Source organism: Anabrus simplex, chromosome 3, assembly GCF_040414725.1.
Source record: "Anabrus simplex isolate iqAnaSimp1 chromosome 3, ASM4041472v1, whole genome shotgun sequence".
Taxonomy (NCBI): Eukaryota; Metazoa; Arthropoda; class Insecta; order Orthoptera; family Tettigoniidae; genus Anabrus; species Anabrus simplex.
In genome coordinates, this window is record NC_090267.1 from 469,440,291 (window position 1) to 469,458,366 (window position 18,076).

Genomic DNA, 18,076 nt, shown 5'->3' on the forward strand with positions numbered 1-18,076 from the left:
TAAACTACCATTTCACTCACTGTGAATAATATTATTGATAGCATAGATTATAGCGACCTATTCCCCTACATTACATAACAATTTTTGTGAAGATACGACCACTAATAAAACAAATAATTGACAATTAAATTTTAGGCCTTCCCCTAAACTACCATTTTTCTCAGCGTGTATAGCCTATCTTGTAGCGACTTATTTCCCATCTTTGTCTAGCGATTTTCACTAAGACACGATCACTAATAACATAAATATTTGAGAATTAAATTTCAGGCCTTCCCCTAAACTACCATTTCACTTAGCGTGAATAAAATAATTTATAGCCAAGCTTGTAGTGGTTCATCCCCCGACATTACATACCGATTTTCATTAAATTCTCTTACGCCGTTTTCTATTGATGCGTGTACAATCATACATACATACATACATACATACATACATACATACATACATACATACATACATACATACATACATACATACAGACAGACAGACAGACAGACAGATATTGCGGAAAAGTAAAAAAAATGCATTTCCTTGTTACTGTGGACATGACAGATACAGAAATACCATTCATTTCAAATTCTGAGCAATGTACAGGCAAAACACTTATTTTATATATATATATATATATATATATATATAACATTTCAGGCCATCCCCTAAACTACCATTTCACTCAGTGTGAATAATATTATTGAAAGCCTAGATTATAGCGATCTATTCTCCGACTTTGCATACCAATTTTCGTGAAGATACGACCACTAATAAAATAATTATTTGACAATTAAACTTTAGGCTTTCCCCTAAACTACCATTTTTCTCAGCGTGTATAGTCTATATTGTAGCGACTTATTTCCCATCTTTGTCTAGCGATTTTCACTAAGACACGATCACTAATAACATAAATATTTGAGAATTAAATTTCATTCCTTCCCCTAAACTACCATTTCACTCAGCGTGAATAAAATAATTTATAGCCGAGCATGTAGTGGTTCATCACCCGACATTACATACCGATTTTCATTAAATTCTCTTCAGCCGTTTTCTATTGATGCGTGTACAATCAGACAGACAGACAGACAGACAGACAGACAGACAGACAGACAGACAGACAGACAGACAGTCAGACAGACAGACAGACAGACATTACGGAAAAGTAAAAAAATAATGTTCTTGTTACTGTGGACATGACCGATACAGAAATACCATTCTTTTTAAATTCTGAACAATGCACAGACAAAACTCTTATTTTATATATATAGATTACTAATAGGCTATTTGGTCATGTCGAACCAAAAATGACTAATTGGATACTGGAGTGTACCAACCCTCATATTTTGTCATTCATGGTCGATGACCTACCAATTTAGCTATTTTGGTACTCGGCGAGTTGGACGTGCGGTTAGGAGCGCGTAGCTGTGAGCTTACAGCCGGGTTCGAGCCTTGATGATGGTTTTCCGTGGTTTCTTATTTTCACACCATGAAAATGCTTGGGCTGTACTTTAATTAAGGCCACGGCCGCTTCTTTCTCATTCCTAGGCCTTTCCTATCCCATCGTCGCCATAAAACCTATCTATGTTAAGTGCGACGTTAAGCCAGTTTACAAAGAGATAAAAGCTATTTTGGTGATATGTCACGTCTATAGCTGTGCTCTCGGTAGTACAACTCTTATAGGTAGTATCTTGGAGACACCAGCAGAGATGACTGGGCTACCATAATTCAGTTGGTAGACTTCGTCAAATACAATTCGAAAACTGTGGTTTAGGGTTCCAGCGCTATTGGTTTGGTCTTTCTTGCCCTACACTTACCAGCCTTTCTGCATGTACTGCATGTTCTCGACAGTGTGTAATAATTTGATTGCCTATTTGAATAAACCTCATTCTTCCAGATGACCCTGACCATTGGAACGCTCACCGACGGACCATCGCTTGGAATGTTCGTTATGGGATTATTCATGCCGTGGGTTAAAATACAGGTAATTAACAATACTCATTTACGAGTTATACTAAAAAAGTAATTGATTGCATATCATTAAGTACTAAAATTAACTTCCGTGCGAAATAATAAGATATTTAAGGGATATTGTACCGCAGAAATGTAGGGTAGTATTGTTACGAAGTGAGACCAAAAAATAAGCAGACACATATTTTTGAAGGTACAGAATATATTTTTTTCGAGTTGCAAATGTTAGTCATAATCCAAGTATTCTCCATTAATGTTTATAAATTAATTCAAACATTTATTCCACTGTGCGAAATACCTTTCGTCTTCCGGATGCTTCTGAGCGGCACATTCGATTCTCTTTTTACGTAAACAAGAATCCCAACTGTTATTGCAATGTGCAATAAGATTTTCACTAAAATGTAAATAAAACAACAGGCTTGTAGACCTTATTGTTCTTGAGATATTAATTGTAAACTGACCAATGGTTTATGAAATCGTAAAATTGCCCCATGCCGCTAATTTAAGTTATATTAAATATGCTTCCACTCAACCAAATTTAATAAATCCTACATGTAATTATTCAAGAAATTCCGAATAATGTTTCTGCATAGAAAACATTACAAATTTTCTTTCATCTGATGTATTTCTGGAGTATTGCGTATTGCGCTTACAGATGCACATATAAATTAAAGTCCAGTGGATTCGGGGCCGAAGAGTGTGGAGGCCAGGAAAGCGTTTCTGGAAGCATGTACATGTGACGTAATTTCTTCTTTAACATGTGCAGAATGTGTCCTGAACGTTTGTCTTTACCTTATCCTCACACCCTGCCTGTGTAACAATTATTTCTTCTAGTCTTTCGAAACAGTTCTTTTCTTACAATCGGCTATACGTCGTACCGACAGAGACAGGTCTTATACCAACAATGGGACAGGAAAGTGGGAAGGGAAATTCCGTAGCCTTAATGAAGGTACAGCCCCAGAATTTGCCTCGTGTGAAAATGGGAAACAACGAAAAGCACCCTCAAGGCTGCCGACAGTGGGGTTCAAATTATGTAAGATTAGTAAATACCGGGGAAAAAACCTGAAAAATGAAAAATTTGTTTAACAACAAAACAAACCTGAAACAGATTTCGTTTAATTAAGAAGGACGTGCTTCGTTTTTGAAAGAACATTATCAAAATCTATGAAATCACAAAGTTTTATTCTGGAATGGATGAATATTCTGAGGCATTGTAAAATAATTTATGTCAAAATTCTGTTATCTATGTCTTGAAAACGTGAAAAATACTTTTGAACCTACCTTAAAGCTCACCATATATTGTACCACTTCCCCTCCTCCCAAATCACCTGTGGGTGGGAGCAATAGAATAACACGTACTGTATCCCCTGTCTTTCGTGAAATGCGACTGGAAGGGATCCCAGAGTGTGGCTTGGCGACCATGTAGCACTTAGCTGAATCTTGGCATCGCTTCCATTTACTTGTGTTCAAGCTCCTCACTTTTATCTATCCTATCCGAGAATCTTAGTCAGTTTTTTTTCTTCCCCGGCGGTATTAGAGAATTCGAGGCCTAGGGAGGCTTTCATTTTCAAGCCCTTCATTACCCTTGCCTTTCTTTGGCATTCATTTTTCCAAATGTCGGACCCCTTCAAATTTGTCCCTCTGTTTAGTGTTTAGTGTTAATTGCTAGCCAGTTGTTCCTCTTCTTTAAGAAATAATCACCACCACCACCACCACCACCTGTCCTCTCAGCTGTCCAAGATGGACTGCGTCACGCCAGGTGGTCAGTGTTGCAATCTATTTTTGATTGCGTAGAGCATTTGCTTGAGGCTTGTCGAATAATGTATTTTGCATATCGTCGCTGCCGGGACAAAATCTCCTATGTGAAATATTTTAGCTTAGAACTTTGGCCGGCAATGTTCTGTCAACTAAGGTGCAATATTGTGTGCATGTTGTCAAGGCATTCTCGCTCTTCATAATGTATGTGCTTCGGGTCAGTATATCTCCAAACATATTATCACATAGGAGGTTTTGTCCCGGCAACGACGATATGTCTATCCCATGTACTGGGGGGAATTCACGATATGGAGAAGTCATCTTTAATTTACAAAATAACATAATTAGAGGAACGGCCGGTGTCGGTAGGAGGATAAGCTGCAAGAAATATTTTAAACTGTATCCTATTTTACCATTGCCTAGCCTTTATATCTTCCAAACACTTTTAAGTCACTCCGACAAAGATGGGTCTTATAGCGACGATGGGATAGGAGCTGGAAGGAAGCGTCTGTGACCTTAAATTAAGATACATCACCATCATTCTCCTGGTGTGAAAATGGGAAACCAAGGAAAACTATCTTCAGGGATGCCGACTGTGGTATTCGAACACACAATATCCCGAATGCAAGCTGACAGCGACGTTCCCCTAACCGCATGGCGAACTCGTTCAGTGATTGGATAGAATCTGGCGTTGTTATTTTAAGAAAAAACACGTCATTTTGTTATTAATTAAATTATTTTACAGGCATTTTCTAGGGTAATAAACCTTGCACTAGTTTCCACAAACTGAAAATATTGAAAGATATTTCAACTAAAAGGAATATGAAAATAAAATGCATCCATTTTAACAAGAAAGAAGAAACCATAAATGCTGCGAAATACTTAGGGTGCGTATTTTATTCATGTATTTATCGTATGGCTTTTATTGCCGGGAGTGTCCGAGAACATGTAAGGCTGTTCCTCCAGCAAAGGTGGGTGACACCTGTGTTGTACAGGAACTGTATGTTTTGGTAGTGGAGAATAGTGTTATGCGTGATATGCGAGTTGCAGGAATGTTGCGGGCACTATAAACAGCCAGGCTCCGAGTCAGGAGAAATAATCAGACCTGGCCCAGAATCGATCCCGGTGCTCTCTGAATCGAAGGCGAATATGCTGACCACTCAGCCAAGGAGGCGGACGGGATTCATATTAACAAGGAATAACTTTCGGAAATATGGCGAATATATATTAAGTTCAAATTTACCTAGTTTCTTTATATACCATAATACTTCCCTTGAAACATGTAGTTTTATCATTCAACTTCTATTTTTTTAGGGAGTGCTGGCTGGAGGTTCTGCTGGATTAGCATTCATACTCTGGATAGTGATGGGATCGCAAGCTTCATTTGCAACAGGTCGTTTACCTTATCAATATAAACCCTTCTCTGTGGAGGGCTGCCCGAGTGATCTACTTCGAAACACAACGCTGACAACCTCAGCGCCCCACAACAACAGGTGATATGCACAAGAAGTTCACTTCCTCACAGAAATTATTTTGGTTACCAATGCAGCTTTATGAGGAAATTCACTTTATATTTTCACAATGTCGCTTCGTTCCATTACAAAAGAGTCTTCACTATCCAAGTCAAAATTGGCTAGGTTACCATAAGATATATAATAATATTCGATTTTAGGAAAATTAGAGATAGATTTTAAGTTACTATTGAATATAGGGGAGAGTCCTACAGTACCGGCCACCTTAACTTTTTCCCTTATAAAAAGTAAAATGCTCTACGGTATGAGATTTTTATACAATAATCTTGTACTTTTCTAAATGCTTTTTCAATGTAAGGGTGTGATTTCCATAAAATCTTACCAAAAGTTAATAATATTTAAAAATACAACAAAGCTTAATTTCCAAGGACTACAAAAATCTTCTTCCAGTACCGGCCAGTTACTATTTTCTAAGATATATATGTCTAATACATTACTAATATCATACAAATACAGAAAGAACTCGAAAACAGATAATTATTGGGATTGGCATCCACTAAATTCAAGTTTGGTTTATTTTTTGCAATAATTACAAATAAAATACAAAATATTCCCGTGGTCTACACATCCAACATGCGCCCAGTCTTTGCATTTGGTACACTGCACCCATTCTTCATCCAATGAGTCACAACATATAATGCATGATGTGTCTTCTTCCATTTCCTTAGTATTTACATAATAATCATAATAAAACTGCTTTCCGGCAGTTTCGTTTTCTTTGTTAAACTGGTAAGATACTTTTGAATGCTCGGCCAAAGCGAATGCTAATTGTACATTTTTTTTTCCTGACCAGAGAGATGAAGATTTTCTAGATCCTTCATATAAGTAACCAACTGATTTTACATATCGTAATAAAAGGATTTTTTTTAATTATTCACATCTGAGGAGTCAGATCCACTACCACACCCACTCTACGTGCTCTCAGACGATCTCCTAACGTACTTCTTGACGCACAAAAAGCCTCAGCAGCTTGCCCTGCAGTCATTTTGTTAGATATAATTTAGTTCAGTGTCATCTTTATCTCGTCCTCGATCTACTTTCATTTTATTTTACCCCCTTTCTCTGTCATTTCACTATGGAAAGTGATAAGAAGTGGATATCATTTTATTTCTTTAAAAGTCATATTGGCCGGTACTGGAAGACATGTGGGTGGCCGGTACTGTACGAACCTCACGTGAAGGAAATTCCCCAACTGGATATTGTTTAATAACGATGTCGTGAAACTCTTACCAGCTATAGCGTCCTCAAGGAATGTATATAATATATTAGTGAAAACAAAATCAACAGCTTACCCGGAAATGGAGTACCTGAAGCTTGAAAATAACTTTTCGCGCGCGATCGTAAGCCGGCCAATGTACAACACTCACATCTCACACAAGACTTAACGCTAAACGAAACCCCCAAAGTATGACACGCGGGAATGTAGTATCCTTCATATGCCACCTGTAAGCTACTGCCATGTAGCACCTAAAACGAGAACCAGCAATGGCCGGTACTGTAAGACTCTCCCCTATCTAGTCATTTTCAATTTTCTTCAATTATTTGTATATGCCTACCATTTTTATGTTATAGCATCGCAATTAAAATTACTCATTCCAAGGAACTATGACTCTTTACTGTCCTGCAAGCGACGACCATCTGGTAGAATACCTCTTCATATCACCCCATTCCCTGTGGTCTACATAGTATAGTTTAAATAGTAATCGTCTTTCTGATTGAATGACGGGGTGTGGTCATGCAGGTAGTGTAGGAATTCTGATTAGAGTGCTCTCTCTTTTCCTGGTTCACTGTCTCTTAATTCGCTTGTTCACACATTGGTTCGACCACCACGTGTAGTGCTTAGCACGATGTGTAGATGAACACAGGGCAGCGAGAGGAATGGGAGACGAGGCAGCTCCCCTCGATTGCAACTCCCCCCGAAGCGCGGCCGATTCCTGCGCAGGACATGTACGAAGTATTCTACTACACTTAAGAGGCCGTCATCAAGTTCTGAGTAATGTTTGGTTTCAAATTCATCTAATCTATTTGCGTACTATTTTCGCTTTGTACTAAGAAGGATTTATTGAACGACAGGACAAAAACGAACTGACTAATTTTGCAAAGTGAATTTCTTTACTAAGCATTGTTCGAAGAATGGGATTTTATGGAATGCACTACATTCTAATTTCAATTTGAGTGTTACTTATTTGAATGTTTTGTACAAAATAGATGATCAGAAGAAGATTCGTTTATATTCAAGTGAATATTCAGTACAATTGAAGAAAAAAGCATCAATTTTTTTTAAAAAAAAGGGGGGAAATGTTTTCTTGAATGTTCAGTAGAATTTTCAGTGGTAACATAAAAATTTCCCATTTTTGGAAGTTAAGTATATACTATCTTCAAGTGTACTAGAGTATAAAATATATATCCTCAAACAACAGTTGAGGAGTATGTGTTCAGAAGACGCTATTTTCGCCATGAGAACGTTGAGGGAAGACAAAAAAAATTAATAACAGACACATGGAACGTACCCATGACCCGGTATGGAACAACATTTAAAGAATTGTATCTTCATGGCCTGGATTGCTCATGGAAGTCGATAATATTCAACTACTGCAATGCACATATGTTTCCTTGAAGTGAATATAGCATCATTTTGAACAGACACTACTCATTTCTGACTATCGAAATAATATAGGAGTTTGAAAATTAATTGGCTCGTTCTTACTAATATGTTTACACAACAGGTAAATTGCCAGTAAAAGAATAATGTTAACTCAATATGGATATGTCAATATAAATTATTTTTTGATTAACATAAGGGAGAATGTTTTGTTATGAAAACTTAGTTCTTTGTTGACTTGAAAAATATATTACTGCTGTAGCCACGTAAAGGAATTCTATACCACAGGAATTATATTATGACATTTTGCAGGTAATAGTAAGTATGTTTTACGCCCCATTAACCAGTTTTCGAAGTCGCTGAGGTGCCAGAATTTTGTCCTGCAGGATTCCTTTACCAAGCCGATAAATCTACCGACACGAGCACTATCAAATACCATCACACTGAGCCAGGATCGAACTTGCCCATAGTGAAAATCATAGACGTAGTGTTGTCACATTTAGCCATTAATACATGCAACTGACTACAAACAGAGACAAACCCGTTTGTTTACATGGGGTATTTCAAATGCGAAGCTGCTCCAGGGAAAATTCTACGATTGAAATGGTGTATGGCTTTTAGTGCCGGGTCCGAGGACAAGTCAGGCTCGCCAGGTGCAAGTCTTTTGATTTGATGCCTGTGGGCGACGTGTGCGTCGTGATGAGGATGAAATGATAAAGAAGAAGACACCTACACCCAGCCCTCGGGGCAGCGAAATTAACAAATTAAGGTGAAAATTCCAGACCCTGCCGGGAATCGAACCCGGGACCCCTGTGACCAAAGGCCAGCACCCCTAAGCACATAGCCATGGAGCCAGACATTGTGCGATTGAACGAAAAACACTCGTGTTTACACAAAGCTGGCAGAGGCTGATCTTCCTCACAGATGTGCTTTAATGCACTCAAGTAAATCAGTTGCTTTGTCAAAAATTCTCATACCGGGCGAGTTGGCCGTGCGCGTAGAGGCGCGCGGCTGTGAGCTTGCATCCGGGAGATAGTATGTTCGAATCCCACTATCGGCAGCCCTGAAAATGGTTTTCCGTGGTTTCCCATTTTCAAACCAGGCAAATGCTGGGGCTGTACCTTAATTAAGGCCACGGCCGCTTCCTTCCAACTCCTAGGCCTTTCCTATCCCATCGTCGCCATAAGACCTATCTGTGTCGGTGCGACGTAAAGCCCCTAGCAAAAAAAAAAAAACCCTAGCAAAAAAAAAATTCTCAATTCATTTGTGATTTTATAAACAGTTTAAATTGGTATCATCCAAATATTTAGTAAACGTCCTGCGTGGGAATCGGCCGCGCATGTGGGGAGGGGCAATCTAGGGGAGCTGCCTCGTCTCCCACCCCTCTCGCTGCCGGTGTTCGACTACACATCCTGCTAATCACTGTACGTAGTGGCTGAACCAACGTGCGAACAAGCGAATTAAGATATAGCGAATCGGGAGGAGGAAGAGCACTCTAATCAGACCTCCCACACTACCTACATGACCCCGCCCCGTCAGTCACTCAGAAGGAAGTTTACTAAGTATTTGGACTATAGTTGTGTTGTTGACTGTATAAGAGAAAGTACAACTAGACAACCATCCTCTGTAAAAATGAATCAGAAAGAAAAATGAAGAGGTCAGACACTTCGAAGCATGAAAGTATCGATAAAAGCAAGAGAGGGGTCACGAAGGGCAACATTCCTGGCGGGTAAAAATTCAATAACATTTCAGTGAAACGCTTGGAAGACCTTGAAATGTGGTTCCACCGGAGGATTCTCAGGATTACGTGGGTTTCTCGATAAGAAGTTAGTTTGCTAGTGGATGTAATTCGCACCGACACAGATAGTTCCTATGGCGACAAGGGGATAGGAAAGGCCTAGGAGTTGGAAGGAATCACCCGTGGCCTTAATTAAGGCACAGCCCCAGCATTTGCCTGGTATGGAAATGGGAAACCACGAAAAACCATCTTCAGGGCTGTCGACGGTGGGATTTGAACCCACTACCTCCCGGATGCAAGCTCACAGCCGCGTACCTCTAACCGCATGAAGTTCTCAGAAAGTCAAGGGAAAGTCGGGAACTCATTCCAGCAATAAAGCGTTGGAAGATTCCTTATCTTGGCCGTATCCTTAGAAATGACCGTCACCTGATCTTCGAACGGAAGTGGTGTCCAGAGGTGGCGAACATAATGGCATCGAAACATCAAAGAATGGACTGAAATTCACAGCTTTGAAAAACTATCACATTTAGCAGGAGATCGCACAACACTCGGCAATGTGATCGTCAACGTGGGTTTGGGGACTGGATATTGTACTTAGAAGAAGAAGACGAAGAAAATAATAAGATTCACTACTAGTTTACAATTCCTGTACTATCATGATAGGTTGTGGATGTTTAGTTCATTATTATTATTGTTGTTCTTCTCTTTTTACAACTTGCTTTACGTCGCACCGACAAATAGGTTTTATGGGGACGATGTACCAGGAAAGGCCTCGGAATGGGAAGGAAGCGGCCGTGGCCTTAATTAAGGTACACCCCCAGCATTTGCCTGGTGTGAAAACACGAAACCACGGAAAACAATATTCAGGGCTGTCGAAGTGGGATTTGAACCCACTATCTCCCGGATGCAAGCTCAAAGCTGCGGGCCCCTAACCGCACGCACGCCCAACTCGCCCGTTTTATTGTTGTTGTTATTCGTCAATCTGCTCTTCCTCTTATTAGTTTTGTTCCCATTATTACTTATTGTATAATCCTATAAAATTGAATCAAAGTCGAATGTCATAATCATCTTTGAAATATTCTGATTTATCATTTTAGATTTCCGGGTTGAGTAGCTCAGGCAGTTGAGGCACTCGCCTGACCCGAACTTGGCAGGTTCGATCCTGGCTCAGTTCGGTGATATTTGGAGGTGCTCAAATACGTCAGCCTCGTGTCGGTAGATTAAATGGCATGTAAAAGAACTCACGTGGGACTAAATTCAGGCACCTCGGCGTCTCTGAAAACCGTAAAAGTACTTAGTGGGACGCAAAGCAAAAACATTATTATTATCATTTTAAATTGTTGTCAACATTCTACATCAGTGTTCTGCATAATTCAGCCTTGGGAGGCCGCAACCCGTTCTACAGCAGCGATAACACAAGTGACCATGCACTGGAATAGCTAGGAGTTTAGCAGGCAACTTGTCCGTCCACACTGTTAACACCTTAAGTGCCACGTATGCAGTAAAAAAAAATTCCATCCAGGCCATTCTTTCTTTTTTTTACTATAGAGTATAAAATGGTGCACCTTATTACAGAAATGTACCTTTTAGTCACCTTGGGCCAAAATTGTAGTAATAACATTGTGTTGAAATTGTGGTGACACATTGGTCTCACGCGGCCACTGACACTACCTTCCAGCTGTATAGGCCGCGTGAGACCAATGTGTCATCACGTATCTCAGCACAGTTCTCACCTTCCTGACACACTGGTATACGTCTGTCTCATTAGCTCATGAACTACTAAAGAATAAAACTCTTATCTTTGGAACACTGAAATCTAATCGGAAGTATAATCCAACCGATGTTACTAAAAGGAAGTTAGCAAGAGGAAAGACAAGAGCCCGGGAAAGTAACACTGATGTGGATGTTCATAAATGGCACGATAAGAGACGTCTTGATTTTGACAACTAAACACACTGGTGAGATGGTCTCTACTCAGAGGAGGGATGGTGAAGAGCAAAAACCACTTAGTTTTATAGAGTATAACAAATACAAACCGTACATTGATTTATCAGATCATAAAAAGAGCTAAAGTACTTCCCTGAGACGGAGTAAAATGCTACAAAAAGTATCTATAGAGATATTGATCGGCATAAGTATAGTAAATGCCATCTATATTTCCAATCAACTTGGGAATGAGAGTATATCTGTTAATCAGTTCAAAGAGGACATTGTTGAACAGTTAACAGGTACCGGTATCAAAAAATTTCACATTCCCTCAAAAGTACCAAACAAACAGGTATTACCCCACCGACTGGAGGATGTAGGCCGGTAGGGAAGACAGAGATGCAGTAATTGTTATGAAGAGATCCATCAGGAATCGAGAAGGCCATATGCCATGAGGAAGACTCTACAGTCTAAGTTCAAATGACCAACCTGTGAAAATTTCTTCTGTTTGGACTGTTTCTTCAAAGTGCACAGATTTGTAGTGTGATTGTGTAAAACACAGTTTGACTCATATTTCTTCACAAAGTCTCATTTATTATACTTTAAATTCATATGCAAGAAGTGTACCAATTTTGTAATGTGATTGCGAATGAGACAAAGTTACAAATATTTTTTCTAGAAAGTTCATGTAATTTTTTGTCCTTTGTTTTCAATTTGTCTATAGGCCTAGACCCTGATATGAGACAATGAACAATGAGTACACTATACAGTACAATATTTTGTTATTTGTACACATGACACGATCAGAAAACAATAAATAATGTCAAAATTATTGTGGGTGATATATTACAGTGACGTACAGGCTACGTGGTGCCACATCGGACTCGCAAATGGACAGGCCAAGAATAGATTCATGACGTACTGGCCACCTACTTTCATTTACCATCCGTTTACATGTCAAATGTGATGACAGTATGGCACCACGGGACCTGAGACTTTGAGAGTGCGCGTGAGTCCACAGCGGACTCACGCGGCCCGAATGGCATTAAGTTCTGTGAGTCAACGTTGGTCTCACGTGGCACTCAAGGTGTTAAGTGGCTATGGATAATTTCCAGGGGATCTCAATGGTGACACGAACTGAATTTTGTACACACCAGATACTACTTCTACTACCACTAATAATAAGAATAGAAACCAAAACTTATGGTAATCAGCAAGCAGGGAAATCAGTGACGTTATAGACCGGGTGGGAAGATCTACTGAAAGTATATCACAGTTCAAGTACCTCGTAATTTACTTTTTTTCAGGTCATCTATGAATTGTGGTCTCCTTCGTCGCCTTTTCTTCTCTCCATCTAGAAATCCTTCAATAAACATATTCCTCTCTAATTATAGCACATCCATGTCTTCTTCCTTTTTTTCCACTGTCACTAAACTCCCCTAACTGAGCTAGAACCTCTGTGTTCGATAACGTTATGACGCTATTTTACTTTAAGCACTCTTCACCAAATTAACATCCGAAAGAATTTCTTCCTCTGTATTTCACTTTTTTTGAAGGTGCTGGTCTGCAATTTGTACAACAGCACATCAAGCAATATAAGACATGTATCCATCCGTTTTCTTAATTGTACGCTCTATCTGCAGTTATTCAGCATCTTAGCCTTCTTCTGACAACTCTCCGTGAAATCGTTGATCTTAGTTCCTGTTCATATCTCCAGTCCTCTGTCACAGTAGAATCAGATTATCTATACTCTTGCACCTGTATTATCATTTGGTCTTCTAGGCATAATTCGATTCCATTATGATTACACATATTTATCATTTTTGTATTATTAATTTGTTTTTGCTAGTTGCTTTACGTCGCACCGACTCAGATAGGTCTTATGGCGACGATGGGACAGGAAATGGCTAGGAGTGGGAAGGAATCGGCCGTGGCCTTAATTGAGGTACAGCCCCAGCATTTGCCTTGTGTGAAAATGGGAAACCACGGAAAACCATATTCAGGACTGCCGATAGTGGGGTTCGAACCTACTATCTCCCGAATACTGGACACTGGCAGCAATGAAGCGACTGCAGCTATCGAGCTGGGTTTTTGTATTATTAGCGTTGATATTACCTTTTAGATAAATAATACATTTTTTTCATGCTGTGAGCTTGCATTCGGGATACAGTATGTTCAAACCCCGTTGTCAGCATCCCTGAAGCCAGTTTTTAGTGGTTTCCCATTTTCACACGAGGCAAATTCCGAGCTGTACCATAATTAAGGCCACAGCGCCTTTCTACTCCTAGTCCTTTTCAATCCCATTGTAACCATAAGACCTATCTATGTCGGCGTAACGTAAAGCAAACTATAAAAACGAGTCATTTTAATTTAATTGGAACGTTATATCCTCTATAGATCTGACACCCATACTGGGGATAAATACAACGATATCACTTTCTAGTTTTCAACCAGAGTTCGCAGGTGCAATTTGTCCACATACGTGATCCTTACGAATGTGTTATATGTGGAATTAATGTCCAGTTACATGAACCAAATAATAATCACATCCAAATTTAAGTTCGTAGAGGGTGGAAAATTTACTATTCATCTTCTTCGTCAACAGCTTCTGGTTTTACTTTGTGTCTGTAGGAAGAAGAGACTCACAAATCGGCATTTAGAAATTTCCGTCTTGAAATAATTCAAGCATTGAATGAGGATTTCCTTAACTTGTAAGCTCTAGAAGGGGCTGTGTAACATAAGAGTAAAGCTTGTGTGGTAAGCAGCATCGCCATCTTGTTATTAGGCATGTAGCTTCTAATAGGGATTGTAGAGATCATTGATATTGCTTTATCATCGGGCCAGTTACAGGGCCAGGAAAGAGTTACAGAATGGTATTAGTCAGAGAGATTATTAAATCAAGCTTTGAAAACACGCCTATGAAATTTTGTCGGAAAATGTAATTGCATATATGTTGAAATATTAATATGTGTTTGTCCTCGCATGTTAACATTAGGTTTTAAGAGGATATTTCAGAAATATTTATACGTTTCATTACCCTTAGGTTCCGTGTTTAATTTGCTAATATACAACGTAAGATGTGTTTAAACTGTAAGTTCTCAGTCAGTGAGTCTCCTTCTTAGTTAGAATTCAGACGTTTGAGGCAGTAACTGCTACTGAATAAGCTCATTATTGATAGCATCTTATTTCCAAATATCCATGTAATGTATTTCCTTTCAGAACTAGCTGTAATATAATACTCTCTCCTTTTTTTTTTCAGCGACGTCTTCTATTTGTATCGACTTTCTTATATGTGGAACGTTCCACTGTCCTTTGTTGTAACGGTAGTAGTTGGCTTGGTGGTCACCTACTTTACAGGGGCTAATGATATCAGAACTGTAGACCGTAAGCTTCTGAGTCCAGTCATCAGGAAGTACGTTCCCAAAAGGAATTTAAACACAGAAGTTATCGAAACCAGTGGATACAAGGTACGAACTCATTCACTATTTCTTAAGTAAAGGCTGTAAATGCCTTTCTTAGATAAGGGAACATTTATTTATAAAGTAATTGAAGATCTTCCTAGACTTATAATGTTATTTGTTGTGAATGCAGCATGAATACATGTATAAAGAATGTTGTTAGTTGTTCGCCTGCTTAGCCTATTACTGACACTGATGATGATAAAATGGTCGCTGATATTGTTCATTTAAGAATCTATACAACGAAATTATCATCTCGTCGTACTATCAAGATGTCATTAACGGATGCTCAATGTACCTTTTACGACGTTTCTAAAGAAACATATCAATAGAGCAGTGTTTTGTTGAAATAACAGTATTATAGAGTGTGATGGCCTTGCACAAACGTAATGTAAAATAGGAGAAGAGCAAATTAATTATCCATAAATGGGTGTTGTTATATACATACGTTAAACATTAAAATTTATTAATCTGGTGAAACCAATTTAAAATATTTGAAAGTATGTTTACTCTACTTTACGAAGCCCGTTAGTACAACTAATTTAAATGCTTAATTTCTTTCATCGAATAAATACGGTTAAATTCGTTCATGAATTACTTTAAAAGCGGGATTAGTATGCAAAGTTCACAACAACGAAGAAAGGAATTAGCCGTTAATGAACCTCCTGGGCACTATCGATAAAATTCCAATCGGCATATCAAAACAAAAGAAACCTTGATATTCGGACATAGCATAAGATGTTAAGAAAATATTTTGTATTAAAATTTTCCGTATCAATATTTAGATATTAAATTCCGAACTGAAGTCAACTGTTCGAAATGTGGATGAATGGAATATTGCCAAAAAGGGCAGCACACTGGCTGTGATGAACCACAGCAATTCATTCATTCAAACAAATCACTGTAGATTAAATTCTACAAGTAAAATCGAGAAAGAAAATTAGTTCAGGGACTTTAACAGGTGAGTATTTACACGAGACAGAATCTCTCCTTTGTCTTTAATTAATTTCAATAAATGATTTATGGATAAACAACAATAGGTACCCTGTGGCTTAGGAAGCTGAGCGCCGGTCTCTTACCACTGGGTACCGTGGTTCAAATCCCTATCACCCCATGTGAGATTTGTGCTGGAGGCGGGACAGATTTTACTCCACGTACTGCAATTTTTCCTGTCATCTTTCATTACAGAAACACTCCACACTATTATTTAATTTCACCTGTCAATCATTAATCGTTGCCCCAGAGGAGTTCGAAAGGCTTCGGCAACCGGGAGAGTTCCTATTCTCACCGCTAGATGGGGCTTCATTCCATTCCTGACGCGATCGAATGACTGGAAACAGGCTCATGATTTATGCACCGCAGCAGGCCCATGAAATCCAAGTACAAAATCTGCCGACGAATGGTGAGATTACTGGCATCTCTTGCTGAATGCCACAGTTTCTATCGAAGCTTGCCAGTTTGAGTTCAACTAATTACCAAGTCATCCCCACATTGTTTTGTATTCTTTGATCGAGGTGGGAATTTTTTCAAACATTTCCGTTTTCATTTCTCCCCTCCTATGAAACACACTGTCGAATGTGGAATCTGGAACTTGCCACAGACCTCACGAATGGAATGACCAAATGGGTGGACGCCGATAATCATTCCTCTTTCAGACTCACTGAGCTCTCTTCGTACATCCATTTCGACCGTGGAAGTTAGAAAACTTTTCTACCGAACTCTCATGGCCGTATACAGGATCATACAGTGACGTTGAGACTCAGCCTACTTTCCTTTCAGCAGTGTCCATTCATTGGTGGTACTGTAGTGTAGTGTGACAAAGAAGATCGGGAGTGGGAGGGATCAAGTCTACAATGCCGGCTCAGTGACGACAATGTATGTTGGGCTAGCTGAAACCAAACCAATACCACCGGTGAATTGTTGGGGCTTCCAGTAAAAAATCCTTTGGAAGCAGCTAGAAGCTGGTTGGCAATGAAAAATACACCCAGAATGATTCGTAAAAGGCAGCTACGAGAAACATCTGCTGGAGTACACGAAGAGTGAAGTTGGTCAGTCTTGAGTCAGCCACAAATTAGTTACGAGACGGTCGCGAATCAGTTTCGAGGTAGTTGCGAATGGGTTAGGAGACGATAGTGAGTGAGTCGCGAGATGGTCGTGAATGAGTTACGACCGGAATCGTGTGTTTCACGAGATGGCCGCAAGTAAGTTATGAGTTTTTGTAAGAAGCTCAGCACTGAGTAAGACGGCCCTGATTATGGGAAAACTGCGGCGTGCTCTAGTGTGAACTGCTCTCTGAGCGACACCGCAGAGTGCTGTGTGTTCGATTTCGTACGCAAAACAAGCTATGTTGAGTGGAAAACTGGAACAGGAGTGAAATTTTAAATAGCTGAGAAAGTTAATCAAAACAACTTTGCCGATAGTAATTCACGCCACCCCTCTACGCAGTATTTTGACTTTTAAAGTCTATGATAACCCACCACAGTATGTATCTATTATATGAGGTAAAAAAGGACGGTACTTCTGAATTTGAATCTGGCTTCATATTAAGTAAAATCTATTTCCATGGATATTAAAACACTTTAGATTTATCAAAACATTATGTCAAACTGACAGAGTTTCCTTTTAATTTCAGCCTGTGGAATTACAGATCATCCCCAACGATACGGGAATGGACGAAAGTGCTAATCGAGTATTGCTACAAGAAGAAAAATCTCTATAATATTATTTATTAGAGATAAAATAAAGACCAATTTAACCCCAGAAATAGTGTCATAAAATAACATATTGTAATTAAAATATATTAAAACACATACAGCTTACGTTCAGAACGAATTTTACGAATCGTTCGTTTTATGCATGTTTTTGAGCAAAGTGTATCATTTGTCTTTCGTGTGTGTGTGTGTGTGTGTGTGTGTGTGTGTGTGTGTGTGTGTGTGTGTTTGAAAGGAATAGGGAGAGAAGGAGACGAAAAGGTCGAGAGAAAAATGGATGCGTGTTTTATTATTAATCCATTGTAGTCCTCAAATCACCTCTATGATGCAATTTTGATGTATTTAAAGTACAACCTTAGGTATAGACTTGGTTGTCAATGACGTTTACAGAAAAT

At 39.1% G+C, this 18,076-nt stretch overlaps 1 protein-coding gene across 1 annotated transcript; it reads left to right on the forward strand.

Annotated features, from left to right (window-relative positions):
- The first annotated feature begins 1,888 nt into the window (after positions 1-1,888).
- Positions 1,889-17,771, forward strand: LOC137499045 (sodium-dependent multivitamin transporter-like). Its single transcript, XM_068227092.1, has 4 exons — positions 1,889-1,972; positions 5,029-5,207; positions 14,772-14,979; positions 17,603-17,771. Exons 1-4 carry the CDS (start codon positions 1,931-1,933, stop codon positions 17,687-17,689), a joined length of 516 nt encoding a protein of 171 aa, XP_068083193.1. The 5' UTR covers positions 1,889-1,930; the 3' UTR covers positions 17,690-17,771.
- Positions 17,772-18,076: the final 305 nt, after the last annotated feature.

Bases quoted from the DNA above. Each gene is read 5' to 3' on its own strand.
- LOC137499045 (XM_068227092.1), top strand. From the start codon at position 1,931: ATGTTCGTTATGGGATTATTCATGCCGTGGGTTAAAATACAG. The intron at 5,208-14,771 runs GTGATATGCACA...TTTTTTTTTCAG, and splicing joins TCAGCGCCCCACAACAACAG to CGACGTCTTCTATTTGTATC. The intron at 14,980-17,602 runs GTACGAACTCAT...TTTTAATTTCAG, and splicing joins TCGAAACCAGTGGATACAAG to CCTGTGGAATTACAGATCAT.